Below are 24,434 nucleotides of genomic sequence, written 5' to 3'. Positions count from 1 at the left end.
CGGAGTGGAACAGGACGTCTACCGTAACTGTCATGCCCACACGCCTTGCTAGCGACAGTCTCGCCCAAAAGTACCGCAAAAATGACACTGCTGCTCCCCGACAGGCCGTACAATGGATGAATGTCAGTGACGATGAAGACCGAACGCGGAAGACACCTTTCAAGGTTCATTCCAATGGACAAACGAACGGTCGAAAACGCCTTCGAACATCACAGAATGGATGCGCTACTAGCATGCCGCCATCGACGATACAGGAGCAGAGAAACAGCTTGCCTATCGCCAAAGGTGCGCCTCGAGCTTTCTTCCGTTCTCACAACTAATGCTCTGCGCAGGCAAAGCTGCTATCATAGAAGAAATTCGAAGCAACGACGTGACTGTACTGATTGGAGAGACTGGTTCTGGGAAAACTACTCGTAAGTCGGTCAATGATCGCGACTTCTCCATCTCATCATATTCAGAGGTCCCCCAGTATATCCTGGAGTCTGGGCTGGCAAGAGATGGACTGATTGCTGTGACCCAGCCGCGAAGAGTTGCTGCTACGTCTCTTGCCACACGCGTGGCAGTGGAACAGAATACCACCGTCGGAAGACTGGTTGGCTATTCCGTTCGTTTCGATGAACGTTCAAGCCCCTCTACCCGCGTCAAGTATCTCACGGACGGCATGATTGTTCGGGAGCTGCTGGCAGACCCACTTCTCACTAAGTACAGCGTTGTAATTGTCGACGAGGCTCACGAAAGGACACTCAGAACTGATTTGCTACTCAGTCACCTCAAGTCTATTCAGAAGCAGCGCGTCCCATCTCCCGACGGTAAAGGTAAAGGCAAGGAGAGAGACGCTTCAGGCCGCCAGCTTAAAATTGTTGTGATGAGCGCTACGCTTGACGCAGAAAAGTTCAGCAAGTACTTTGCGGAGTAAGTGGTGTCTATACTCGTCGTTCTCCGTATATTCGTTGATTTATTTCCATCAGAGCCAAAATATTATACGTGAAGGGACGTCAACATCCTGTGAAGATCTATCATTCTGCCACAGATCAGATGGACTATCTGGATGCAGCTTTGCGAACTTTTTTTCAGATTCATACGGACCAACCTCCTGGAGATGTTCTTATATTTTTGCCGGGTACTCATCATTCAATCTTGTGTCTCGCATACATACAAATGCATCTCTCCAGGTCAAGAAGACATTGAAAGTCTTGAAAAATCAATACAGGCGTTAAATCGGAGACTACCCTCTGGTCGAATGGAGGTGAGTTGTTCTCTCAGTGACTCATAAGTTCGGTCCATGCTGAAATGTGCCTTTTTCTGTAGGTTCTCGTCTGTTCCATGTACGCTGCTCAAGCTCCCGGACAGAATGCAAAAGCGTTTTCTCCATCGCCGTCGAACACACGCAAGTGTATACTTGCGACGAATATTGCTGAGACGTCTATCACAATACCCGGCGTGAAGTATGTCATTGATACAGGAAAATGCAAAGAAAAGCGATACCTAACGAGTGACACTGGTGGAGGTGTGTCTATCTGTTGAAAACACGGCCAGTGGTGAATTGCAGCATTCAGGTTTTGACACCCTTTTAACAAGGGACATCACTCAATCTTCAGCCATGCAGCGAACCGGACGTGCCGGGAGAGAGGTAAATAAACGATTATCATTCTGCGCACTCAGACCTCATTCCTTGGTAAACAGGGGACGGGGCATTGTTATCGATTGTATACGGAAGCCTCATTTAAAAAGATGGCGCTGTCCGCGGAGCCTGAGATATTACGATGCGGACTTACATCAAGTCTTCTTCAGCTTCGATGCATAGGGCAAGAGCTGGAGAACTTGGACCTGATGGATAAGCCTGAAGAAGATTCAAGTAAGTGTACCTGTGGCATGTTTTTACCAGCATTGACATCTTGCAAGTCAAAGCCGCGTTCAAGACACTGTTCATCATTGATGGCATTGACAGGAAGAAAGAACTTACACAAATTGGACGAAGCATGGCCGTCTTTCCACTGGAACCCATCCACGCGCGCGCTATCCTTGCCTCAAAGGATTACGGCTGCACATCCGAAATCCTTTCCATCATTTCTATTCTCTCCGCGTCCTCTAAACTTTATATTGATAATTCTGAACTACGAGAATCGATCACAGACTCGCGGCGCAAGTTTCGACATCCGAGCGGAGACCACCTTACTCTTCTTAATGTTGTACGTGCCTATGAGGAGGTTGCTGCATCTGAGAGCAAGGTCTCTAGGAAAGGGTGGTGCAAGAAGCATTTCTTAAACGAGAGGACCCTACTTGAGGCGAAGGAGATCAGAGCGCAGCTAAAGCAAGTGTGTGTACGAGTACAAATGGATCCAAGCGTGTCTTGTGAGGACGAGGGACCGATTTTGAAGAGTCTAGGACGCGGCCTTGTACACAACTCGGCTTTTTTGCAACCCGATGGGTCTTATAAGCAGACAATGGGGCCATCGGTCAGCTGTCCGGAATATTTTTTGACTGAAAGCTGACTATGATGACAGATTGTTAAAATTCATCCTGGCTCTTCTATGTTCGAGAAAAAGGTTCCTGCACTGATCTATGATGAACTTGTGGGTCCATATTTCCTGCTTGTCCTCCGATGGCTTGAAAGTTCTCAGATTTATACCAATCACATATACGCTCGGGGGGTCTCTTCAATACCGAAGGATTTCTTTCAAACATTAGGTGCCCTCAACCAACGCACGGCATGAGCAGTACGGACTAAGTAGATGCCAAATTTATGTTTGCTATAAAACCATCTTTAAGACTAACTATAATGACATGAGACTACGTTACAGTGGACAGAAGACTTCACCTACCGAATTAGATAAAATGTAATAAATCAACAAACGAAAGAAAGAGGTTGAGATGGGAATGGAGGTACTATTCTAGACGACAAATTTGCTACACATTACTTCTTTCCGAGAGTCAGATTCCTCATACTCTCCTCCAACAGCAAGCACACATCCTTTGGTTCACTCTTGGGTTCTGTCCTTCTCCTCATTCCTCCCACTTCTTTCCGAGGTGCATTCGGCTCCTCAATATCAACAACCTTCACGACGGCTTTGCCTTCCAAGACCCTCCTGACCTTATCGGTATCAATCCTAACTGACGACGAAGCATTGCCTGGTGAAGATCCACCTCCACCAGCGAAGGCGTCCCAGAACGCACTGCCCAAGCGTTTCAACAAGGTTTGACCGGCCAAAGCAGCAATCATGGCCTGCTGCTGCTGTTCCTTTTCTCTCTGTTGATCTTTGGCTATGACCGACAGTAATCTGGTAGAAGAAGGGCTGGAAGGGTGATATTTTCCAGCCAGAAGTGTGCTCAACGTAGTTCCCAGCATTGGGAGCGGCGACCTGTCCTGTGCCGGGGGCAAGTGGGCCTTGTTCGACGCTTGGAAGAATTTGGGTCCCAGAGACGACGCAAGTCCATGAAGAGATGTGGAATTAGAGTATGGAGAGCCTGTGAGATAAGGAAGTGAAGGATTTGTGAACGGAGAAGGGGAAAAGAGAGGATTTGGCGTAGGTGGCGACGAGGGCACTGAGATAGGGGAAGACGTCGGGTGCGGTGCTTGCTGAGATGCCATTTTGGTCCATAGTTGCATGCGATATCTGTGATGAACGAGTAAACATCGACGATCAATTAAGATACTGAAAAATAGATACTGACGAATCAAGACTTTTCAACGTAAACAAATGGCCGTCGGCGAAACCATCAAAGCCACTAAGCATTCCGAAAGCTGGAGTCCTGGGTTTATCCTTTCCGTTGAGAGTAGGGTTGATATTCTCTTGCAACCTACCACAAGCCACCTCAGGAATGAGCACTGTATGTACAGGTGTAACGCCTCCACCCATTCGAGATACACCACCCCAAAAGCCACCTGAGTGCGACGACGCGAGATCTTTCTGGGTGTTCGGTGTGATGAGTGAAGGAAACGAGGTGGGAGGAGTAGCTGGTTGAGGAATCGGACCAGGAGGAGGAAGGTTGAGGACGGGAATGTCGTCAACTGTGAGCTCAGATGTGGCTCGGCCTTCGAGAAGAGCCTTCTTCAATGCAGTTATCTCTTGACGAAGAGCATGATTTTCCGACTGCGAGGACCCTAACTCCGTCCGAATCGCTTGGAGAAGCCTGTCTCGCTCTGCAATATCAAGTTCGAGAGTAGAAATGTATTCTATCGAAGAATAAGATAAGCCATAACAAAACAGACAGAGAAAATGAACAAACCCTTTCTTCGAACGCGGAAGTTCCTGGCACTAATCTTGTTACGAAGCTGACGCTTCTCTTTACTGGACATCTTGGCGTAGACCTCTGGAGGTGGCCGCCAATCAGCAAGAAAGTCGTCATCGTCCATGTTATCATTCTCCTTAGAGGATGTAGAGCTGACAGCTTTGGAAACTGTGGCCGGCGGATGCATTGAGGGAGACTTCTTTACGATGCCGCCACTTTGCACGGTGCCCTTGCGGGCCTTGCCATGACCACCAACTTTAATGGGTGCAATGGTAACGGACATTGCATCTCGATTTGACAGTTCCTCTTCATCTGTTTCTTCCGTTTTACTAGATGATGTTGTCATGAGTTGGGGATCGATGGCAAATGTGGCTTGCATGTCAGGCGTAGAGCTGGTACTGAGCGCGCCGACAAAGTCGTACGGAGCCGAGGACGTTGGAAACGGCTCGACGAGCTTGAGTTCATCTTCAAGAAAGTTGAAGAAATTATTAGAGTTGGGAGAGTCATATACATCAGGAAATGAAGTCGGAAGCGAGGACTGCGGTGGAGTCAAGAGGGACTGAAACGGGGATTGGGGTGACGAAGCTCGAGACGAGGAGGACCCCGCTGACGAGGAGGAGGGTATACTGGGCGTGAATAGGTCGGCATGGAGATATTCAGAAAGGTCTGTGGGAGAAAAGGCGAAGGAAGATACTGGATTGTCGACCAACATGACTGTTGAGAGCAAGAGGCGCGAATGGACACAGCTTGCGTTTGTACCTCTGCCGTTTCCCACGCCTTGTTCACGGCAGGACGGACGGAAAATGACTAATACATGTGGCATACATCCGACATGACATGAAACTAATGACGTGATCATTATACTACTATACGTCCCAGATAATCCTGCCAGAGGTCATCTACAAACTTTTTATCCGTCTGCAGAAAAAAGGTCAGCATGTATCCATTCAGAACATTAATGATACTCACATGAATCAAAGTCAGTACCTCTCGCACAAACTCATTCCTATCTACATGTCCTCCTCCAGGGATGACAGCGTCCAAGATACTCTCTTTCACCGCGTTGGAATCCAGTCCTGCAACTGCTACCTTTCCATTCACATTCATCGACTCATCGGTAGCCATCTTCGGAACAAATGTCGTTTTCGCTGTCGTCGGTGCACTCCTTGTCTCGGTAGACAGAGGTGGGGACGGTGAAAGTGATGGTGATGCTGGGACAGCCGGAGGTAAAGAGACCGGAACATCCCAGCTACGTTCGATCGCATCTCTTTGCTCTCTACCATTGGCCTTTCCTTTCTTCTTTTGATTCGTATATTCGTTTCTCCTCTTAGCATTCATCTCAGCCTCCCTGAACGCATCTGCGTCACTCAATGCACTCGTGTCTTCGAAATCCAGCTCCAGAATTTCCTCCTCCTGATCTTCGTCAATTGGTGCTCTTGGATAAGGCCACAGACTTGGGTCTGGTTCATCAAATGGCACCAGACGTCTGCCGTTGCTATTACCGTTCAGAGGGACTACATCTGCTCGGACTGGTGGTGCTGTAGGTGCGGCATCCCCGGACCGCAACGTTGAAAGTACATGTTGTACTGTAGTATCTGACCAAGATGTCTTCATTGGCGGGGGGCATGCATGACATGCGGCTATGTGCGGCACAGATCCTAGCCGCGGTAACGGAGCGCGGGGCGTCACATCCCCGTTCACCCGTTCATGACTGTTTGATCCTAGTAGGCCGGTGGGGAACTCTCTGCTCAGTAACGGTCGCCCTGCACTGGCACCTGCCGCTTGCAGCTCCATGTCTAGCTCTGCCTCTAGATCCAGCACGGTGCTCGATTCGGAATATCCTGCATCCGAACAATCTCCCTCACGCGAGCTTGGATGTGAGCGCGAATTACTACTATGAGATGTAGATGTTGATATAGAGGTCGCTGCTGAGTCTGTCCGAGAAGGTGGTAGGCCCAGAAGGGTAGAAATAACGTCTTGATTTAAAATCTGGGGTAATGCAGTACTGGTGGGAATGGGTGAATGAATGATGGGCTCCGTTACGGAAGACGGATGTATCGTGGCTGCGACCGACGAGACTGAAGAGGACGGTGGGTCAGAACCATTTGAAGTAGAGACAGGAGTTGCCGACGCGAATATCGAATCCAATAATGGGATGCCGGTCGTGCTTGTGGGTGGCAGTCGTGCAGGAGCATCCTGCGAAATACCATCTCCGCTCAAAGCTGCAAACAACGAGTCTACGGTGAGTTTTGAAGAACTGCCAGAAGACGGAGAGACTGTTGGGTGCGTTATGCGCGAAGGTGAAGGCAAGGGCGGTATCTGAGCGCCCAGCTTAGCAAGTAATGAGTTGAAGGCAGGAGTACCATGGGCATCAACATTGTTATTTGGCCCAGCACTTGAAGTAGATGCTAGCTGGGATTCGGCTAGCCATAAGTCAGCTTATTAAGAGAAATAGAGAACACAAAGGATTGACCTTGTGTAAAAGGAGAAGTCGTTGTTGTGCGTAGATGTGGATTAGGTGGAGGTGGTTTGTTGGGGCCATATCTGAACTCTTCGGGATATGGTTCATTCCTCTTTATATATTTATGCAAACTTCAGTGGCATCAGAAGTAAGCATGTCACTGCTAAATAAATTACCGCACCGTGTCATCACAACAGATAGAGGTTCCCGGGCGTCAGTGGCAAATATCCAAAGACCCACTGTCTTGGTGCCATAAAGGGTCTTGTCCTTGGTTGAGAGTGGAGGTACTGGCAGACGATAAACATCATCGAATTTGTCTGGACACTGTAGAGGATGCTGCTCTTTTGCACGGGCTATTCTTTCGGACGTATACTCGGGATAAGATTGAAGCATCAGGTAACTCCCATGCAGGCCAATATCGTCCTCTGGGTGGATTCGTTGGATATAGTCATCCATTCCCATGCGGTTGAGAATGTAGAAACCATATGGCGGGTACGATTCTCTGTTTGCGAATAAGAGCTATTCATACAAAAGGAGTAAAGTCAACATGCCTTTCATAGAGAAACATACTGCCCTCGTATCCTAGCTTTTCCCACTTGGATCCGTTGTGATGATAGACACAGACATGACTAAACTGATCAAATATTGTCGTTATTGAAGGATCTCTCCGCCGTAGGACTTTGAGATTATGGTTGTATCTGGACATTGGGGACATTCCTAGGTTCGGTTTCGCTTGTGGCGCCGGCGGTGGTGGTGTGGAATCGGAAGATTGAGGTCTAGCGCGCTGGTTTTTCTGTACCCTTGGAGAGTCTGACCTTCCATTTTTCGAGGTGCCGGTGTTGTGGATGGATGGTGCTCGCCGGTGTGTCATTGTAAGAGGAAAGTGGACGATGTCACAGTTAGTGTCACACCGTCAGCGCCAGCGCCACTCCGGCCCGTAAACATCAGGGAGTTAATTTTAAGTTAATTTCAAACACGTATCTATAAGTAGTACAGAATAAATCTCTATTGACAATCATGTTTAAATTTCTTCGCACCACTTGCGAGCACTTTGGAACAATCTGAACCAAGGCCCACTCCCATGCCATTCCTTCCTGAACGAAGCTGGATACCAACTGTTACTTTCCAATGCTACCACTCTCTCGGGATGCGGCATAAGCGCAAGAACTCTCCCATCTGGTGTTTGGACTCCAGTAATTCCCCCAGGACTACCATTTGGATTCAAAGGATACCTCTCTGTCGGAGCACCCTTTGAATCGACATACCGCACTGCGATGAGCCCTTCCCCTTCTAAGACCCTTCTCTGTTTATCAGAACTGAACGCTACACGTCCCTCTCCATGAGCCACGGCAACCGACAGTCTCGAACCTTGCATCTCTCTCAAGAATACGGACGATGCTGTGCACTTGTTCGCCACGATCTCCACAGTGACTGCCCGTCCTTCAAATCGTTCGCTGTAGTTGGACTTGAAATCTGGCCAGTCTTGTGCTCCAGGAATTATAGAACGGAGATGGCTGAGGAACTGGCAGCCGTTGCATATAGCGAGCGTGAATGTGTCGCTTCGGTTGAAGAATGAGGAAAATTGTCCCCTTGTGGTGGGATGCAAGAGGACAGAGTGTGCCCATCCTTTCCCGGCACCAAGGACGTCTCCATAGGAAAATCCACCCGCCGCGGCAATACCCCGGAATGAATCAAGACTGACAACACCACTTAGAATATCAGACATATGCACGTCGACGGCATCAAAACCGGCCGCAGTGAATGCCCATGCTAGCTCTAACTGACCATTGACACCCTGTTCCCGAAGAATAGCGACCTTGGGACGGGAGTGATATGTTGGCGTCGGAGTGTAGGAGAAGGTAAGATCATAGGTTATCCCACTGTACGAGTGATCATCAATAAGGTCGAACTCCTCCTTCGCCGTCAGCAGATTGTCGCGTAGCTCTTGCATTTTGAAAGACGTCTCTGACCATTTCTTCTGTAATTCACTTCTTTGACTGGCGAAGAGCGTTTGGAGGCCACGCTTGACCCGGACGGTCTGATCAGCATTGAGCACGCCGACAATATGGATATAATGATTGGGAAAGCCTGTGTCGCCAAAGAACTTGTGAAGCTTTTCCACATCGCGTCGTCTCACCTGCACGATAGCTCCGAGCTCCTCGTTGAACAAGAAAGATAATGGATCGGCGGCATCCTCGTCCCTCAGAATGATGTCCGCTCCGACATGGCCAGCAAATGCCATCTCCGCAACAGTAGTAAAGAGGCCACCATCTGAACGATCGTGATAAGCCAACACAACGTCTGGACTATCCATCTTGATTGCTTGACAGCCTACGAGAAAGGCCTTGAGGAGAGCAGCATCATCGACGTCTGGTGCTTCGTCTCCAACTTCTTTGAAGACCTGGGCCAGGGCAGATCCACCCATCCTCCGCTCTCCCTTGGCAATGTCGAACAAAACCAATACAGTATCCTCCACCGCTTGGAGCTGGGGCGTCCAGGTTAACTCCACATTGACCACAGGAGCGAATGCTGTAACAATCAAGGACAGGGGCGCCGTAACTTCCCTCTCTTTCCCTTCCTGCGTCCACCTCATCCCCATTGACATTGAGTCTTTACCAACGGGAATGCCAACCCCCAGTTGTGGGCACAATTCCAGACCCACGGCTTTCACGGCCTCATATAAGCCAGCGCCCTCGCCGCCTTTGCCAGCAGCACACATCCAATTGGCACTTAGCTTGACTCTTCCGATATCCTCGATGCAGGCCGCGCTAAGATTTGTCAACGCTTCAGCAACCGCTATTCGCGCAGACGCAGCGGGTCGAAGAATTGCAAGCGGTGTTCGCTCACCGATGCTCATGGCTTCTCCACTGAGGACATTGAAACCGAACGACGTACGTGTAACAGCGACGTCCGCGACGGGCACCTGGTAAGGACCGACCATCTGGTCGCGGGTGACAAGGCCCGTGATGGAACGATCTCCAATGGTGATGAGGAAGGACTTGGAGGCCACAGACGGGAGATGCAAGACACGATCTACAGCCTCTGATAGGATGTCCACCTTTGGGGTGACATATTTGGATAGTGTCGTATCGAACGCATGCAAGCCACTTCGTCTCGAAGTGTCCGTCCGTGACATCTTCGGCGGTTTCCCAAAGAGAGTCGACATCTTAAGGCGTATGACATCGTTTCCAAACAGTCGATCTGTCACCACCAGCTCGTCCTCCTTGGTAGCAACACCAACTACGCCGAAAGGACACCGTTCTCTCTTCACAATGTCCTCAAAGTCGTTGATTTTATCAGCGGAGATAGCTAGAACATATCGTTCTTGACTTTCATTACACCAAATCTCCATTGGACTCATCGACGCATCCGCCACTGGAACGTCCCGTATCTCAAAGACAGCTCCCAGACCAGAATCGTGGACAAGTTCAGGTAGGGCATTCGACAGACCGCCAGCTCCAACGTCATGAATGCTCTCGATTAGGTCGCCCTCTCCGGCACAAGCATCAATAACCTGTTGGCACCGTCTCTGCATTTCAGCGTTGTCCCTCTGCACACTTGCAAAGTCTAGTTCAGCTGAGCTCGCCCCTGATATCTGACTTGATGCTGCACCTCCGCCAAGACCGATCAACAGTCCGGGACCACCGAGAACCACAATCTTCGCACCCTCACTAATCCTTCCCTTGTACACGTTCTGAGGTCGCACATTGCCGTAGCCACCAGCAATCATGATTGGTTTATGATAACCCTTCACCTCCCCACCAACTCGTTCACAGAACGTACGAAAATATCCCGCCAGCGCTGGGCGACCAAACTCGTTATTGAAACCACTGGCACCGAGCGGAGCCTCAATCATGATATCCAGAGCAGATGAAATGTGACCTGGACGCCCAACGTCCGTTTCCCAGGCCTGCTGAAAGTCCGGGATAAGAAGATTGGAAACCGTGAAGCCTGCCATGCCAGCTTTCGGTTTCGATCCACGACCCACCGCACCCTCATCACGAATCTCACCCCCAGAGCCGGTAGCAGCACCAGGATATGGAGAAACGGCAGTAGGATGATTGTGCGTCTCCACTTTGACAAGAATATGCACGTCTTCCTGTTGAGAACTGTACAGACCCTTGTGAGGGCAGAATCGCGGGGCAGAATGTCCCTCTAAAACGGCAGCATTATCCGAATACGCTGACAACGTGCCCTTATTAGAGATATTCTCAGTATTTCGGATCATCTGGAAGAGGGAGCACGGCTGAGGGACCCCGTCGATAGTCCACGACGCGTTGAATATCTTATGGCGACAATGTTCAGAGTTGACCTGGGCGAACATGAAGAGCTCAGCATCCGTGGGACTGCGGTTGATTGAGATGTAAGCGTCTAGCAGGTATTCAATCTCATCTGGAGATAAGGCGAGACCCAGATCTTTATTTGCCTGGATGAAGATGCCCTTGGGAGATGGGCCGGAGAGATCGACCGTGCGTAGGAGTTTAGGCTCGTTGTGCGAGAATATAGTGTCTTCGGAAGGAAGGTGCTGATAGAAAGCCTGTGTCATGCGGTCATGAAGCAAATGGGAAATTGCTTCGACTTCATCCTTAGTTAGGACCTTCCCTTCAGTGGTACCGAAGGCGTAGGCAGCACCCCGTTCCAACCTTTCTACGAGCCCGCCCAAGTCGCAAATGATCGAAATATCCGTCGCCTTGCTTGACCACGGTGAAATGGACCCCATTCGTGGAAGCACGTAGATCACATTATGGGATGTGAAGTCTGTGCCAGCCAATTGAACATTACTACCATAGGTCAAGAGGTGATCCAGGTTCTTCCTTGACGCAGATTGAAGATCTGATAGTTCAGACTCGGCTGACTTGGAACGGCACTTGACGATGTGTAACCACACGGCATCAACGGAGACAATGGTAGGAACTATTGACTGGATTGCACGGAGCAAAATATCCCTCTTTTGGACAGAGATAGAGGAAGACCCAAAGAGGACGAGCATTCTACAAGAAAACGATAAGGGTATCTATTGAAGGACGTACAGGTGTCCTTACTTTGGACGACGCTGGCCTGTTGCTGTTCGCGATCACGGTAGATGGTGGTCGGGAAAAAAAAAAGGGCGGGTCCGTCCCGATGATCGACGTCGGACACCTATTTTTGTGACAGTTAATTATTTAAATATTTCTCTCGCCTTCCTCCCACCATGACTCCCGCCAATGCTAAGAATCAAGACAATGGCGACGAGTTCAGCTTCATGACGTCGCAGGCAAGCAATGGCAGCGACGACCACATGTACGTCGCTGGACAGGTACCTTTCTGTTAATCTCATCATCATCCAGGCTTCAGCAGGCTCTCGCCGAACGCGTCTTTGGTCAGTCTCCTCCAGCTTAGTCGACGCCGATGTATAACGCGTCTCGTAGCTGCCAAGGAAAAGAAAAAGAAAGAAATGGAAAAAAAGTTTCTTGCTGCAGGCCAACAGCATCTTGTGAAGGAGGTACTCCTTCACCGACCTTGTCTTTTCCTAATCGTTCACTGCCATAGACCGCGAACACGTCGACAAACATTCAATCTACGTATCAGGCGGCGTACTGATCACGACCCAATTTTCACCAATCACGCTGATGCAATTTTTTTTTAGCAACGAGGAATTGCAACGGTTCATAATGGAATACGTGTCCGTAGAAGACAAGATACGCGCGCTATGGGATCAACTCCGCCGAGAACAGCAGTCGCTTGCGGTACGTCGATACATCATTGTGGGCTACCTAGCATATACTGATTTTGGTGCAGAGCATAGCTGAGAAACGACGAATGACGCTGCAAGCATCAGCTCAAGGATGCGAAGCAAAGCACATCAAGGCAATGGGTCTCGTGAAAGAAGCCTGTTACGGTATACGGGAGCCCTTTCCAGATGATCGCATAACACGACTGACGCTCCCTCACAGAAAATGAAAGAATAGTCAACAGCTTGAACCCCCGGGATACTTGAACTTGACTGCTTGTCCATTGCTGCTGTACCATTTAAATAGTGTATCCTATACGCTGTCGTCGCGTAGAACTATGAATTATCCTTCACTGGTTTTTTCTGAGGATCGAAATCAGTACAGCCAACAGCGATGGGCATGCCAGACTCACATATGCGACTGCATCAAAATCATATTGGATACCCGCCCCCTCGAGCTTGCGTTTCCGTTGGTTCTGCCTTTTCAACAGTCGTTTTGATGCCTTTTGCTGCTCTTCGGCGGTGCGAGGCTGGGTAGAAGGGTCAATAAGGAGAGAATAGACCAACAGACAAGAGCATACCCTGTTGTGATCCACTCGGACCACACGATCCATAGGGACCACTCTCCACTTGCGGTTGCTTCCTACCCATAGCTGAGGATGCACTTCTTCCTTGGGTATGACCTTGCACCGCAAAATGTGGCCCATGAGCAGGTAGTTGTCCATCGTCTCAGCAACGATTTGCGCGACAGATGCAGAGTCGAATTCGATGAATCCATAATGTTTTGAACGACCCGTCTGCAGCGAGATGAGCCCTTGCAAACACAAAGAAAACAAACAGTTCGGTACCGTTTTGTTTCTCGAGATACGTATACGAGTGACGTTGCCAAACTGCGAAAAGTAGGCCTTCATCTGTTCTTCGTAGAAGCCGTGGGGTATTCTGCCTATGTACAATACGCCTCGGTCGTTCGACTGCAAAATATGTAGTCGAAGTGACAATAGACAAAGAGAGTACACACCGGCAACCGCTTTGCCCTTTCTAATCGTCGTTTCACATTCGCATCGTCCTTGGCAATGGTAGGAAGTTTTTCCACGTCTATGGGAGTGAGCGTCGGCTCGTCTTCGTCTGAAGAATCGTCGTCGTCGTCTGAAGACAGCCCATGCAATGGTATCTCAATTTCCTCCTCCTCCTCGTCACTGGCTCCTTTCTCCTTTCCAAATTTTTGCGACAATTTTGAGGTGAGCATGGTGAGTGAAGGAAGAGAGAGAAAATGTTTGGATCTGTTGCCTTTTCCGGCTTGTCCTCTTTCAACGATGTTAAGGCTGCCTCTTCGCCGCATCCGCTTCCCTGCCATTCCATCATGCAGAAGACTCAATTCCAGTGATGCAAAGTAAGCTCTGCATGACGCGTTCGTGCAAGTGCTGACGAACGGTAGGGTGGCAGAAAATGATGCGGATGCTCTCCCGTTGGCCGACTCCAAGGAGGAATTGGACAAGAAAATGGAAGAAATTATATTAAAGTATGTACAATTTCTTTTCTTCGGCTCTGGTTAACTGTTCATCTCCAGGGAATGGGAAGCCTCTGGCCTGACCGATGAGCATTCGACAGGATCTGAGTTCAAGTCTCCTTCCTTGTGCGCCTCTCTCTTTCCTTCACCCAATCAAAGGGTATATTGACTTCAGTCGTATGCAGACCTGCACAGAATGCAAAAGAACTGTTTAATACCGGGCGACGGTTACTCCAGGGTGATTCCAATGTTCAAAGCCGTGTTCGACTCGGGCGAAAAGCAGTCGAGTTGGAGGTCAAGGATGCGGATGAGGAGGCGAAAATGTTACCAATATCTGCCGATTCTCTGGGCACGGATTTCACTGAACGAGAATATGCCTCTGCACTGATTCACGGGCGAAGCTTCCATCTACCGTACTATCATCCACATACGCATTCGATACCAGTGGCGTCTCTTCAATTCCGTTCACACTTTCCCCGTCTTCTGGATCTGTTCACGCATTTCGCCTCGCATGCAGCGTCGTCGCTTGCGATACCGATATCGCGGGTGGTGATGCTGCCGACGCAGCGTTCAATGTGGACTGTCCCTCGGAGTCCGTTTGCGTACAAAAAGTCGCAAGAAAATTTTGAACGCAAAGTGCACAAACGAATGATCAAGGCATGGGACGCGGATGAAGAGGTTGTGCGACGATGGATCCTGTACTTGGAACGACACAATATGGGAGGAGTAGGTATGCGAATTACGACATGGGAACGGTTACCGCTTGGTGTGGGTGGTGGTATGGAGAGTACGAGGGTAAGAGTGCAGGTGACAGAGGCAAGTGAGAAAATCAAGCAACTTGGGGAGAAGATTGTGAAGGAGGAGCTGGCGGCGTTATCGGGCCGTGGCACATGATGTAGATATCACCTGACCGTATTTGATAATGTTACCTAACGGGCACGTCCAATCACCGCCCTCCGCTCGCAGCCAATCATGTCGATGGAGGAGCACGTCGTCGATCAGCTCTTTCCTGGCCCGTATCCTCTCCAAAATTGGGAAAATAGCCCGCCCATTGACGGCGGGCTTGATACTCAAACCGATGGGCAGCTGAACCCTGCGCCTTCCCTGGACAACTCGCAGGGGTCGAATGCAGTGTACCCATCGTTCCAGCACCACATCAGCGAAGCTCTCGAAGGGAGTGTAGATGACGAGCCGCTTTATGTCAATGCGAAGCAATATTTTCGTATTCTGAAACGTCGGGTGGCCCGTGCGCGACTGGACGAGGTCCATCGTCTGTCTCGTCAACGAAAGGTGCGAGTCTGCCTGTTTTTTTTTTTTTTCCTCTTATTGGTTGTTGATTGTTGGCGCAGCCCTATCTGCACGAGTCGCGTCACAAGCATGCGATGCGACGACCGCGAGGACCTGGGGGTCGTTTTCTGACTGCAGAGGAGATTGCTGCTCAAAAGGCGGTAAATGGGGACGAGGTTGTAGCAGAGGCAGGGCCGTCGTCTGCGCTGGTTGATGAGGATGATGACGGGGATGGTGGCTCGCCAATGCAGCAGGATCCATCGCCTCAATTGCCTCCCAAGCGGCCTCCTCAGCAGCAGCATATGGCACCGCCTCATGCTCGGCCTCCTCAGCAGCAGCATATGGCACCGCCTCATGCTCGGCATCAGCAGCAGCAGCAGCAACCACCACCACCACCACCACCACCACCGCAGGGGCAGCACCACCATTCCCATTCATCGTCACGGATGATGAGCACGAACCTTCATGGACCAGAGACGGAAGCATACATGTCTGGGGAGTCAATGGGGATGATGAACATGGGATATGGGCAGACGGTGCAGGCGATGAACATGGGAATGGGGCAGACAGGAAACAAGATGGCTGGGCCGATGTACTCACAAATGCGGTCGGCGGGAGGGATGGGAACATCGCAGGGGGGGTCGTCGATCACGCTGAGTTCGCCGTATGGGACGCCTGTGCAAATGCATCACGTTCCTCACCCTCATGCTCATGCGCGACACCGGCACTCGCAGCTGAACTATGCACAGGGACTGTATGCGCAGATGAACACGTCGATGCAGGCACGGTCTGAGGATGTTGGGCCATGTAATGGAGGTGGTAGTTAGATAGTAATTTCAGACAGGTTTGTATTGTACGGGATTTTAGTTAGATTGTACAAATATCAGTATTCCACGTCCATGGCATCGTCGTCGTTGTTATCTTTGGGTTGTTGTGGTTGTGGTTGTGGTTGTGGCTGCTGGTGCTGCTTGGCTGGCTGTTCTGTGGTGGGAATGGGTGCTGGTAGAGGGTGGTAGAGCACCAAGGCAGTAGAAGCGGGAGTGGGGAGCGAGGAAACGAGCTGACGGGAGCGGATGCGGTCTATGAGTGCAGGGGATATCGAGAGTGCAGGGTCTTTGTCGTTGTCGTTGTCGTTGTCATTGTCGTTGTCGTCGTCGGACGAGTCGAGGTCAGTGACGACGATACCTGTGGGGCGGATGATGAGTGGGGGGGGGCGGTCGTCATCGGGGAGGTAGGCTTACGGTCAGGCTGAGGCTCGTACCAAGTGGATCGCTTCATTTTTACGTCATGAGGAGCGGTGGTGGTGTTGTTGAGAGACAGGTTGGAAAGTGTACGCTCGAGGCGGCAGAGGCGAGCGCGTTTAGGTGTCACTGAACGGCCTTCATCGCTCTCTCGCTGTTTGCGCTTCATTGAAAGGACAAGTAAAAGGAATACTTGTTATCATCAACATCAACATCACGTGCTATAAACTACTAATTATTATCTAGCCACGCTTTTTGGACACACCAACAGTCTTGCCACGCCGCCCTGAAATCATTTAAATATGTTAGTTATTTTGTCTTCTCCCACAACCAAATAAATTCCACTCACCAGTCGTCTTCGTGTGCTGTCCACGCACACGCAGGCCCCAGTAGTGTCGCAATCCACGGTGTGCCCTGATCTTCTTCAACCGCTCAAGATCATCACGCAGCTTCGAGTCAACTCCGTTCGACAGAATCTGCGAGTTTTTGCCGTCCACAATATCTTTTTGTCTGTTCAAGAACCACGTCGGAATCTTGAACTGTGTCGGGTTTTGAATGATCGTCACAATCCGCTCCAGCTCATCAGAGTTGAGCTCTCCCGCCCTGTTTCATAATAAGAATCTTCAATCCAATCCTCCTCCTTCCCTACTCACCGCTTGTTGAGATCAACATCAGCCTTTTTACACACCAAGTTGGAGTATCGTCGTCCAACACCCTTAATCTCAGTCAGCGCGTACATGATTTTGCGCTTTCCATCGACGTTGGTGTTCAAAAGTCGAAGAATGTGCTGCAACAACATTTTAGTCACTCTCCCTTCCACTCCAGGAAAAACTACCCACTTGGAACTGCTGGTGAGCCTCCGGAACAACGAGAGACATCGTCGCTAGTCGTATGCCTGCACAACCCGAAAAAATCAGCATCAAGTACATCCTCACCCCACACTCTCCATCCAGCTTCAAATCTACAGTTTTCCTCCTGTCAATCTCCTTGTCGTCCCATATACCCATGCAGCATCCCTTTCACATCTAGAAATAGACTCACCTGAGAGTAGATTAGCCTTGCGGTGAACGTCGTCTGTATTTTCCCTGCAAGGAAGAGAGATCTTTTGCGTGCTCTATTTGGCTCAGTGTGACACGTTGTGACAAGCACTCTATAAAAAGGGGCCTATAAAAGGGCCCTTGTAAATAAAAAGTACACATGATTACAAGTAGTTTGATAAATATGCTTCAGCAACGACGACAGCTTCTTTCACTCGCAAAACATTCACCCCTACCCCTTGCGCAGAATCCTCCTTCCCACCCGCCTAAAAACCGGTCAATTTGGAGCACACCCCCCAAATACGAGTTTACTTTACCTTGCCACCAAGCACCTCACCAACCTTTGACGCCCATGTCCGTGCATCTGCTCCCTTTTCCTTCAATGAAATCGGTACATAGTTCACATGCCCCACCTTCCCCCCTTCCTCATCAACGCTGAAAACGTATACCACTTTCCCCACTTTTCGTCCTTGCAAAACAATATTTTGAAGAATCTTTAATGCCGACATCAGCATTGGGAACACAAGCAAATCAAGCTCTTCTGACCTTTGAACTACCATTGACATCAACCACTGCGATATACGACGACGCTCCACCCTTGAAATGCTGCTGTACTCGATCAACAGCCTAAGGACAGCAGTCAGTCAGTACTGAACCATGAACACCGTCATCTCGCACACCTCCTTGTTCATTGCCGTTTCCTTCTCCCTAATCTGCTTGTCGAATGTTTTCCGCATCACAACGAGTCTTTCCTTCAGCTCGGCCTTCTTGACCGCAGAAATATCGGTTTGGCCCAGTTCCTGTATTTGCAAAAAAAAAAATTTAGCATAGACCCCATCAATCAGACACATACTTACAACTCCCAAAGCTTTCATCCCCGCATCCTTGTCTTTTCCAGAAATCTGCTCCAGCCGATCCAACCTCACTTGAAAATCATTGGCGATACGACTGACTTGTGCAGCTTCGTGTCCGGTGACTGCGATGATTCGGCGTATCCCTTTTGCGATTCCAGACTCTTCGAGGATCACAAAGTCCTTGATGTCTCCAGTCTTCGCCACATGTCTATCCGTCAGCTCGACAAGTGCTCCGTCTACCATAAAGCATCCTACTCACGTCCCACCACAGAATTCGACACTTGTACCCCGCCACTTGGGATTTTCAACATCTCTGGCAATTTCATCCACATCGTACTCTAGGGTCACCACCCTCACAGGATCAGGATACGTCTCACCAAAAACTGCACGAAGACCCGGGATTTTCTCGGCATTCCGTAGATCCAGTTCTTTGCTGAAAACCTTCACGTCCCGCTTGATCCAGTCCTTTGACATGGCTTCAATCTTCGACAGTTCTGGGAGACCAATAGATGCTTTGTGCGAAAAGTCAAAACGTAGTTTTGTCGGCGCAACCAGTGATCCCTTTTGGTCAATATGGTCGCCAAGTGCTTCACGGAGGCAGAAATTGAGAATGTGAGTCGCAGTGTGATTGTTCCGCAGCGGCCAACGACGAAGCTACATACCACTAAGAACAGAAACAGTACATGTGACGCCTCACTCACTTCATCATATGACGATACTACAGTATCATCCACTGAGAGATTTCCATATTTTAGGCGACCAGTGTGTAGAACATAGCCATTGTAAACCTGGACGTCAGTCACCTCAAAATCAGCAACACCATCAATCACAATGTTCCCAGTGTCGTATTCTTGACCACCTGACTCTGCGTAGAAGCTTGTCTTGTCCAGAAGCAAACCAAAATAGACATCACGAGGTATGGATTCTGTCGATGCGACAAACGACCTGTTGTAGAATATAGCTTTTATCGAGGCGTCAATGTTTCCGATACCTGCAAAGCCATTCATTGTACCAGAAAAGACCAAACCAACTGTTACGCATACCGAATTTCGCAGAGTCGTCCGTTTTAGGTACTGCACCCATCTTTTCAAGGGAAGCAATGTCGTGCACGTCCAACTTCACCTGGACTTTGCTTTCCGTCTTCCCGGATGCCTTGCTAGCCTCCTTTGAATGAGCCTGGGCTTCTTCAAATTCAGCATCATTCACCCCGAGACCAAGTTCCTCTGCCATCAAACGCGTGAGGTCGACAGGGAAACCAAAGGTATCGTATAACTGCCAGACATCCTTCCCGTTCAACTCTTTAGTCCCTTGTTCTTTTGCGCGTGCCGCGTATTGCTCGAAAAGCTTTTCACCGCGGTCAAGAGTCCGCGAAAAAGATTCTTCTTCCTCGTCAAGGATTTCCTTGATTTCGGCGACTTTCCGGGTTATTTCGGGAAATGTCTGACCCTGAACACAATAAGATGGAGAACAGCCTCTACGGAATAAATCGTACCATGGTCTCGACAACGACAGGCATCAAAGACGAAAAGAAGGAGCCGATAGTTACCCCGAGTTTCTTTCGGGCATACCGTGCTCCCCGACGTAGGATTCGTCGCAGTACGTACCCTCGACCGTCCTTATTTGGGACACCTCCGTCGCTGAGAGCAAACGTGAGCGTTCTGACATGGTCTGCGACTACCCGGTAGGCAGTGTCGACGCCGTCAGCATCATCGTCTCCAAATCTACCTTCATACGGGCGTACTCCCGTGAGCTCCTGCACTTTGGCAAATATGGGGGTGAAGACATCGGTGTCATAATTTGAGCGCTTGTCCTGGATAGCGGATACAAGCCGCTCGAAACCCATACCGGTATCGACATGTTTGGATGGAAGCGACTTTAGGGAACCGTCACCTTCGCGATTGAACTGGATGAAGACGTTGTTCCATATTTCAACTACGTCAGGATCATCTTGATTAACCAGACTTGCGGCATTCCTTCCGCCTATTCGATCGAAGTGAATTTCACTGTAGGGGAAATAATAAAAAAGTAGTCTTAAAAAGCAGAGCACTATACATACCTGCACGGTCCGCACGGTCCAGTAGCACCCATTTCTGCAAGATACATGAGGAATAATTTCAAAGAAAAAAACACGAAGATGCATACCCCAAAAGTTGTCTTTGGCGTTTCCTGGAAGAATATGGTCTTCTGGGACACCTTGGCTTAACCAGTACATCTTGGCCTCCAAATCAGCCTCGAGATTGATTTTGAGGTCTCCCTCAAAGTAAGTCACGTATAGGCGATCCTTCGGTAGCTTGTAAACCTCAGTTAGGAGTTCCCAAGAGTAAGCTATGGCCTCTTTCTAAAAGAGGTGTCTAGCTTATGCAAGGATAGAGTGGACATGTGTTGCACACCTTGAAGTAATCTCCAAAAGACCAGTTGCCAAGCATTTCAAAAAAAGTATGATGATATGAATCCTTGCCGACATCGTCGAGATCTGCAAAGCATGAGAATGGCAATACGTGAGATGGTGACAGCGTACCGTTGTGTTTCCCTCCTGCCCTTATGCACTAAAATCAAATCAGACATACTGTAGGTGAATATCGAGTGTCTAGAAGACCTTTTGGGTATTAAACGCGCGCTTCAGTTTAGACATTTCTGAATGCGGATCGACCGTGCCAAGAAAGATGGATTTGTACTGGAGTCTGGTGAGCCAGTAGATAAACGGAACTTTCGGAATTCATACCTGATTCATTCCGGCATTGGCAAAGAGCAAAGTGGGATCGTCGAATGGAATGGTCGGTGAGGAGGGCACAAAAGTGTGCTCCTTGGACCTGAAGAAATTGAAGAACTGGTCGCGAATTGTAATGGCGGTCCAAGGACCATCATACGGCTGGGAAGACATAGTCCTAATGGAGCGGCGGTAGGGAGAGAGGTGGTGGTAGACGATACGGATCGATGGTGGTCGAAGGCGCATTGACTCGACCAAGTCACGTGTGCATTATTATTTTTATTTTTCTTATTTAATTAATCGTTGGTTCAATGCCTCGAGTACCTCCCGGCCTGCTGCAACTGCTGGCGCGTCCTCCGCGTCTCTCTACTGTGTTATCTCTCTCACGGCCTCGCACTCTTCAGCACCACAATGCTCCCATAATATCCTTCGCCAGAGCCATCCCCTTCCTTGCGCAATCCCTCGCCAACCCTTCACCCACCCTAGGATCCTTGCAGCAGCTCCGTTTCGCCCAGATGGGCACTGAATATCAGCCGTCACAGAGAAAGAGGAAGCGTAGACATGGCTTTCTGGCACGGCTCAAGTCCCGAGGAGGAAGGAAGATATTAGCTAGGCGCAGGGCGAAGCACAGGAAATATCTCTCGCATTGAGGGTATGTTTGTCGACGCTTAGCGTTTACATGTATCTCACATTTACGTTGACAGGAAATTGCTTCATTGCCAATGTGTCTATTACAACTCTTCCATATTGAATACGTATATGAAGCTATCTACTTATTGATTAAGAACGTGAGTGTATACGGCAATGAAGCGACCTCTGGACCACATCTGCTACCTCCATTCGTTCTCGCCCTCAGCAACCATTAAATGTGGCCTATCCATCGGCCAAGCATGCATGATTTTCTCCGCTCCAGAATCCGACGAGACACCGAACAGTGTTTTGGGTTGCAGAGGGAACGGCGTGGCCATGTTACTTGCATTATTCATCCCCAGAGGGTATGATAGATACGATATTGGTGGAGACAGAGGCGAAACCGGCGTAAGTAGGAACCCTTGCTCTATCGAAGACAGCAAAGCCGAAATGGGAGTTTTTTGCAGCTTTACCACATTATCTCCTTGACTTGACGGCGGTGTGGCAGGAGCATCCACCGAAAACGGAGACGGTCTTGCAACGATGATTTGCAGTGGGATGTTCTTGACAGTATCCGTTGCTTCTTCAGCTTTCACAGTTTCGTTCGAACTGTCAGGAGCTCCCTCATCGGGTGCTTCATCGTCATGATCAGATGAAATGGGGGGTGTTGACTGTGGCTCTAGGACGTTGTTTTCATCTTCGTGTACACGTTCTGCAGCGTCCTCGACAGGGACGCTGGCACCTTCAGCATCAGCCTGTGCCTTGTCCCCCACGTCCTCGCCAGTACTTCCCTCCTTAGCGTCCTTCGACGAGGACGCTTCCGTTTTTGCAGATGACGCTGTCGTTGTCCGAGAACGCACAGGAACACTTCTGCTGGGGAGGGGATGTTTCGGGACCGGTGGTTTGGCAGGTCGTCTACCCCACATTGGCTTCCCGATCGCTGCTGCTTTCTCTGGCTTCTTCTGAGCCACAGGTGGTCGTTTACTAGCAGTTGACGCTTCTGCTTTGGCCACAGGGTTCACCGAGGGCTTTGTCTTTACTTTGCTGTCAGCATATGTCGGTTTCATGGTCAATTGAGGCAACTCAGGCTTCTGGCCAATGATGATCTTGGGTCTATCATTCGACGAAGCAGATCGAGTCGCTTGGAACGCAGTTGACTGCTGAATAGATCGAATACTTCTCATTGATCTGCCATTGTCAGACTCATCGTTGCGCACTGTGCCTGGTAATGGTAATGGTGCCCGCTGGGCTCGGCTGTTTGGCGCTGACGGATGTTGCGAAGGTATAACTTCCCTTCGAGGTCCGCGAGTGACGACACTACCTAAATGCGCGGGTGCAGATTTGAGATTTATTGCTGGGCGGAAGGCTGGCATGCATGGTCGTAACGGCGGGGTAGGCTTCTTGTCACTGCTAGCTGACGGGACTGAAGTAGATTTCAAAGGCGGGACCGGATGCCGTAAAGGCTGCGTAGGTCTTGTAGGAATGGTATCTGGAGGCGGCATGCTTCCCTTCTTAGGGCCCGACACCTCGACTGGTTTCATGTCCTTTGGAACAGTGCGAGAACGTGAACTTGCCCTACTCGACGATGCCGAATGGGTCAACATTGGAGCGGGTCGTGACTCACTCGATTTGGATTGCAAAGATGAAGATGAAAGGGCAGATGTAGAACGAGACAAGTGACTCTTCGTGTTGTCGGAGGTCGAGGCATGTAGTGATGGGAGAGGCAGTACACCTTTGGGGGGGCCAATGTCCAGATACTTCTTGATTGTTGGTGTAAGGGGAGCGATGAAACTAGAACGAACGTTAATAACGCAGTGACCGGTTGTAGATAGTCAACGTACTTGTCCACTCTATCAGGCAATAAAACTTTAAAGGCCTCAAAAACTTTTCTTCCAGTTTTTCTAACATCTGCATTTGCATCCCTTGTCGTCGCCTTGATCAGATTCTCGATTTCTTTTGCACGAACCTCCTTCTCCAAGTCTGGTGGATTAAGGCAATTCATGCACGTCAAGACACCTATTGCAGCCACCAGTCTCAGCGACGTCGACTTGTCCTTGATAGAGTGAACGAAATATGGCAGAATTGAAGGGAGTTGCGTGGACTCGATGATGACGAGAATGCAGGCTCGAGCGCGAGTCACGAAGACTTTGTTTGTACGTGCACATACTGAAAGGAGGGTCGGAAAAAATGCTGGAAGAAGGGATTCGAAGGATGTGCCAAGACCAGTAGCCAATTCCGTGATACAGTCGATGGCCACACCCGACAACCGTGTTCGTTCCGATTTGATAGCGCTAGTAATTGGAATCGACAGCGCACGTAGAGAGGGAACTATTGTTTCTGGATAGTCACAGCCACCATCCCGGCATACTTGTGTAATAGTGGTTATCGAGGTGGCAATGGCGTCCCAAGATTCCTCCGTTTCGATAAGGGTGAGACGGGGAATGATGGACTCGATGCGAAGCTTGACGTCGTTTGCAGACGAAATCTGGAAAGATGGTAGTACGTCTTTCGGCAGAAAGAGGAGAGACTGACCTGCAGGGACATGCTGGTATTGGTTCGAGTACAAGGTGTAGCGGAACGACAGCAAGCGGGACACCAAACATCACGTGCCCGCGGTAGCAGTGCACTGCCACCACGAAATCAATTTCGAAATTAAATGACCATTAAGTTCATTCAAGTTTCCGGTCAATTTGGTTGTACCTTTGCCCTAGGACCTGCATTATTCAGCCCTGGAACTACAAGTACACTGTACTTGGAAATAATTGTTGAC

At 49.6% G+C, this 24,434-nt stretch overlaps 14 protein-coding genes across 14 annotated transcripts; 6 read left to right on the top strand and 8 right to left on the bottom strand.

Moving 5' to 3' along the window:
* Position 1: 1 nt before the first annotated feature.
* Positions 2-1,730, top strand: BT62DRAFT_118322 (P-loop containing nucleoside triphosphate hydrolase protein). The gene is made up of 7 exons (XM_043179749.1): positions 2-285; positions 333-413; positions 459-912; positions 969-1,120; positions 1,173-1,246; positions 1,309-1,630; positions 1,684-1,730. The coding sequence occupies exons 1-6, from the start codon at positions 33-35 to the stop codon at positions 1,522-1,524; spliced, it is 1,230 nt and encodes a 409-aa protein (XP_043039942.1). The 5' UTR covers positions 2-32; the 3' UTR covers positions 1,525-1,630; positions 1,684-1,730.
* Positions 1,316-2,814, top strand: BT62DRAFT_118372 (HA2-domain-containing protein). Its single transcript, XM_043179750.1, has 4 exons — positions 1,316-1,630; positions 1,684-1,855; positions 1,909-2,456; positions 2,505-2,814. The coding sequence occupies exons 1-4, from the start codon at positions 1,601-1,603 to the stop codon at positions 2,712-2,714; spliced, it is 960 nt and encodes a 319-aa protein (XP_043039941.1). The 5' UTR covers positions 1,316-1,600; the 3' UTR covers positions 2,715-2,814.
* Positions 2,688-4,968, bottom strand: BT62DRAFT_931875 (uncharacterized protein). Its single transcript, XM_043186232.1, has 3 exons — positions 4,228-4,968; positions 3,673-4,174; positions 2,688-3,614 (listed from the first exon to the last, which is right to left on the bottom strand). Exons 1-3 carry the CDS (start codon positions 4,940-4,942, stop codon positions 2,915-2,917), a joined length of 1,917 nt encoding a protein of 638 aa, XP_043039940.1. The 5' UTR covers positions 4,943-4,968; the 3' UTR covers positions 2,688-2,914.
* Positions 4,969-5,025: 57 nt separating this feature from the next.
* BT62DRAFT_931874 (uncharacterized protein) lies at positions 5,026-7,584 on the bottom strand. Its single transcript, XM_043186231.1, has 5 exons — positions 7,243-7,584; positions 6,873-7,193; positions 6,704-6,822; positions 5,200-6,653; positions 5,026-5,148 (listed from the first exon to the last, which is right to left on the bottom strand). Exons 1-5 carry the CDS (start codon positions 7,560-7,562, stop codon positions 5,089-5,091), a joined length of 2,274 nt encoding a protein of 757 aa, XP_043039939.1. The 5' UTR covers positions 7,563-7,584; the 3' UTR covers positions 5,026-5,088.
* A 54-nt stretch (positions 7,585-7,638) lies between these two features.
* On the bottom strand, positions 7,639-11,796 carry BT62DRAFT_994056 (phosphoribosylformylglycinamidin). Its single transcript, XM_043190449.1, has 2 exons — positions 11,734-11,796; positions 7,639-11,682 (listed from the first exon to the last, which is right to left on the bottom strand). Exon 2 carries the CDS (start codon positions 11,679-11,681, stop codon positions 7,713-7,715), a length of 3,969 nt encoding a protein of 1,322 aa, XP_043039938.1. The 5' UTR covers position 11,682; positions 11,734-11,796; the 3' UTR covers positions 7,639-7,712.
* Positions 11,797-11,882: 86 nt separating this feature from the next.
* Positions 11,883-12,631, top strand: BT62DRAFT_1005712 (uncharacterized protein; the record flags this gene model as incomplete). Its single annotated transcript, XM_043177175.1, has 6 exons — positions 11,883-11,971; positions 12,019-12,050; positions 12,100-12,173; positions 12,221-12,264; positions 12,318-12,417; positions 12,470-12,631. The coding sequence occupies 6 exons, from the start codon at positions 11,883-11,885 to the stop codon at positions 12,629-12,631; spliced, it is 501 nt and encodes a 166-aa protein (XP_043039937.1).
* Positions 12,470-13,683, bottom strand: BT62DRAFT_931872 (RNA-binding domain-containing protein). Its single transcript, XM_043186230.1, has 5 exons — positions 13,420-13,683; positions 13,250-13,372; positions 12,983-13,198; positions 12,815-12,931; positions 12,470-12,764 (listed from the first exon to the last, which is right to left on the bottom strand). The coding sequence occupies exons 1-5, from the start codon at positions 13,645-13,647 to the stop codon at positions 12,738-12,740; spliced, it is 711 nt and encodes a 236-aa protein (XP_043039936.1). The 5' UTR covers positions 13,648-13,683; the 3' UTR covers positions 12,470-12,737.
* A 31-nt stretch (positions 13,684-13,714) lies between these two features.
* On the top strand, positions 13,715-14,802 carry BT62DRAFT_1005710 (ribosomal protein S10; the record flags this gene model as incomplete). The annotated part of the gene is made up of 4 exons (XM_043177174.1): positions 13,715-13,791; positions 13,837-13,920; positions 13,969-14,034; positions 14,094-14,802. The coding sequence occupies 4 exons, from the start codon at positions 13,715-13,717 to the stop codon at positions 14,800-14,802; spliced, it is 936 nt and encodes a 311-aa protein (XP_043039935.1).
* BT62DRAFT_118117 (uncharacterized protein) lies at positions 14,403-16,149 on the top strand. Its single transcript, XM_043179747.1, has 2 exons — positions 14,403-15,198; positions 15,258-16,149. Exons 1-2 carry the CDS (start codon positions 14,881-14,883, stop codon positions 16,020-16,022), a joined length of 1,083 nt encoding a protein of 360 aa, XP_043039934.1. The 5' UTR covers positions 14,403-14,880; the 3' UTR covers positions 16,023-16,149.
* BT62DRAFT_1005708 (uncharacterized protein) lies at positions 16,079-16,605 on the bottom strand (the record flags this gene model as incomplete). Its single annotated transcript, XM_043177173.1, has 2 exons — positions 16,079-16,380; positions 16,437-16,605. 2 exons carry the CDS (start codon positions 16,603-16,605, stop codon positions 16,079-16,081), a joined length of 471 nt encoding a protein of 156 aa, XP_043039933.1.
* A 73-nt stretch (positions 16,606-16,678) lies between these two features.
* Positions 16,679-17,314, bottom strand: BT62DRAFT_980669 (ribosomal protein S13; the record flags this gene model as incomplete). The annotated part of the gene is made up of 4 exons (XM_043189532.1): positions 16,679-16,722; positions 16,786-17,039; positions 17,090-17,223; positions 17,276-17,314. 4 exons carry the CDS (start codon positions 17,312-17,314, stop codon positions 16,679-16,681), a joined length of 471 nt encoding a protein of 156 aa, XP_043039932.1.
* A 323-nt stretch (positions 17,315-17,637) lies between these two features.
* On the bottom strand, positions 17,638-21,232 carry BT62DRAFT_949289 (uncharacterized protein; the record flags this gene model as incomplete). Its single annotated transcript, XM_043188099.1, has 15 exons — positions 21,050-21,232; positions 20,924-21,001; positions 20,846-20,873; positions 20,718-20,800; positions 20,470-20,665; positions 20,384-20,417; positions 19,820-20,330; positions 19,371-19,773; positions 19,029-19,318; positions 18,587-18,981; positions 18,331-18,535; positions 18,154-18,273; positions 18,020-18,100; positions 17,791-17,967; positions 17,638-17,739 (listed from the first exon to the last, which is right to left on the bottom strand). The coding sequence occupies exons 1-15, from the start codon at positions 21,206-21,208 to the stop codon at positions 17,638-17,640; spliced, it is 2,862 nt and encodes a 953-aa protein (XP_043039931.1). The 5' UTR covers positions 21,209-21,232.
* Positions 21,233-21,336: 104 nt separating this feature from the next.
* On the top strand, positions 21,337-21,874 carry BT62DRAFT_117965 (uncharacterized protein). Its single transcript, XM_043179746.1, has 2 exons — positions 21,337-21,686; positions 21,739-21,874. Exon 1 carries the CDS (start codon positions 21,346-21,348, stop codon positions 21,682-21,684), a length of 339 nt encoding a protein of 112 aa, XP_043039930.1. The 5' UTR covers positions 21,337-21,345; the 3' UTR covers positions 21,685-21,686; positions 21,739-21,874.
* Positions 21,875-23,498: 1,624 nt separating this feature from the next.
* BT62DRAFT_825076 (uncharacterized protein) lies at positions 23,499-24,083 on the bottom strand (the record flags this gene model as incomplete). Its single annotated transcript, XM_043182378.1, has 1 exon — positions 23,499-24,083. A coding segment is annotated over one exon (585 nt), but the record flags the coding sequence as incomplete, so codon positions are not given.
* Positions 24,084-24,434: the final 351 nt, after the last annotated feature.

The sequence above is a fragment of the Guyanagaster necrorhizus genome (assembly GCF_019112545.1).
Source record: "Guyanagaster necrorhizus MCA 3950 unplaced genomic scaffold BT62scaffold_12, whole genome shotgun sequence".
In the NCBI taxonomy this organism is placed as follows: Eukaryota; Fungi; Basidiomycota; class Agaricomycetes; order Agaricales; family Physalacriaceae; genus Guyanagaster; species Guyanagaster necrorhizus.
Note: the sequence above shows the minus strand (reverse complement) of the source record. Positions and strands in the feature narration are given on the sequence as shown.

Bases quoted from the DNA above. Each gene is read 5' to 3' on its own strand.
- BT62DRAFT_931874 (XM_043186231.1), bottom strand. From the start codon at position 7,562: ATGACACACCGGCGAGCACCATCCATCCACAACACCGGCACCTCGAAA. The intron at 6,654-6,703 runs GTCAATCCTTTG...ACTTATGGCTAG, and splicing joins GACTTCTCCTTTTACACAAG to CCGAATCCCAGCTAGCATCT. The intron at 5,149-5,199 runs GTGAGTATCATT...TTTTTTCTGCAG, and splicing joins AGGTACTGACTTTGATTCAT to ACGGATAAAAAGTTTGTAGA.
- BT62DRAFT_931875 (XM_043186232.1), bottom strand. From the start codon at position 4,942: ATGTTGGTCGACAATCCAGTATCTTCCTTCGCCTTTTCTCCCACAGAC. The intron at 4,175-4,227 runs GTTTGTTCATTT...ATTCTTCGATAG, and splicing joins CTTCCGCGTTCGAAGAAAGG to AATACATTTCTACTCTCGAA. The intron at 3,615-3,672 runs GTCAGTATCTAT...CGTTCATCACAG, and splicing joins ACGTTGAAAAGTCTTGATTC to ATATCGCATGCAACTATGGA.
- BT62DRAFT_118322 (XM_043179749.1), top strand. From the start codon at position 33: ATGCCCACACGCCTTGCTAGCGACAGTCTCGCCCAAAAGTACCGCAAA. The intron at 913-968 runs GTAAGTGGTGTC...TATTTCCATCAG, and splicing joins TTCAGCAAGTACTTTGCGGA to AGCCAAAATATTATACGTGA. The intron at 1,121-1,172 runs GTACTCATCATT...GCATCTCTCCAG, and splicing joins TGTTCTTATATTTTTGCCGG to GTCAAGAAGACATTGAAAGT.
- BT62DRAFT_117965 (XM_043179746.1), top strand. From the start codon at position 21,346: ATGCCTCGAGTACCTCCCGGCCTGCTGCAACTGCTGGCGCGTCCTCCG.
- BT62DRAFT_118372 (XM_043179750.1), top strand. From the start codon at position 1,601: ATGCAGCGAACCGGACGTGCCGGGAGAGAG. The intron at 1,856-1,908 runs GTAAGTGTACCT...TGCAAGTCAAAG, and splicing joins TAAGCCTGAAGAAGATTCAA to CCGCGTTCAAGACACTGTTC. The intron at 2,457-2,504 runs GTCAGCTGTCCG...CTATGATGACAG, and splicing joins AGCAGACAATGGGGCCATCG to ATTGTTAAAATTCATCCTGG.
- BT62DRAFT_994056 (XM_043190449.1), bottom strand. From the start codon at position 11,681: ATGCTCGTCCTCTTTGGGTCTTCCTCTATCTCTGTCCAAAAGAGGGAT.
- BT62DRAFT_931872 (XM_043186230.1), bottom strand. From the start codon at position 13,647: ATGCTCACCTCAAAATTGTCGCAAAAATTTGGAAAGGAGAAAGGAGCC. The intron at 12,932-12,982 runs GTATGCTCTTGT...CCTTCTACCCAG, and splicing joins TCCGAGTGGATCACAACAGG to CCTCGCACCGCCGAAGAGCA. The intron at 12,765-12,814 runs GTGAGTCTGGCA...TTCGATCCTCAG, and splicing joins ATTTTGATGCAGTCGCATAT to AAAAAACCAGTGAAGGATAA.
- BT62DRAFT_118117 (XM_043179747.1), top strand. From the start codon at position 14,881: ATGTCGATGGAGGAGCACGTCGTCGATCAGCTCTTTCCTGGCCCGTAT. The intron at 15,199-15,257 runs GTGCGAGTCTGC...TTGTTGGCGCAG, and splicing joins GTCTGTCTCGTCAACGAAAG to CCCTATCTGCACGAGTCGCG.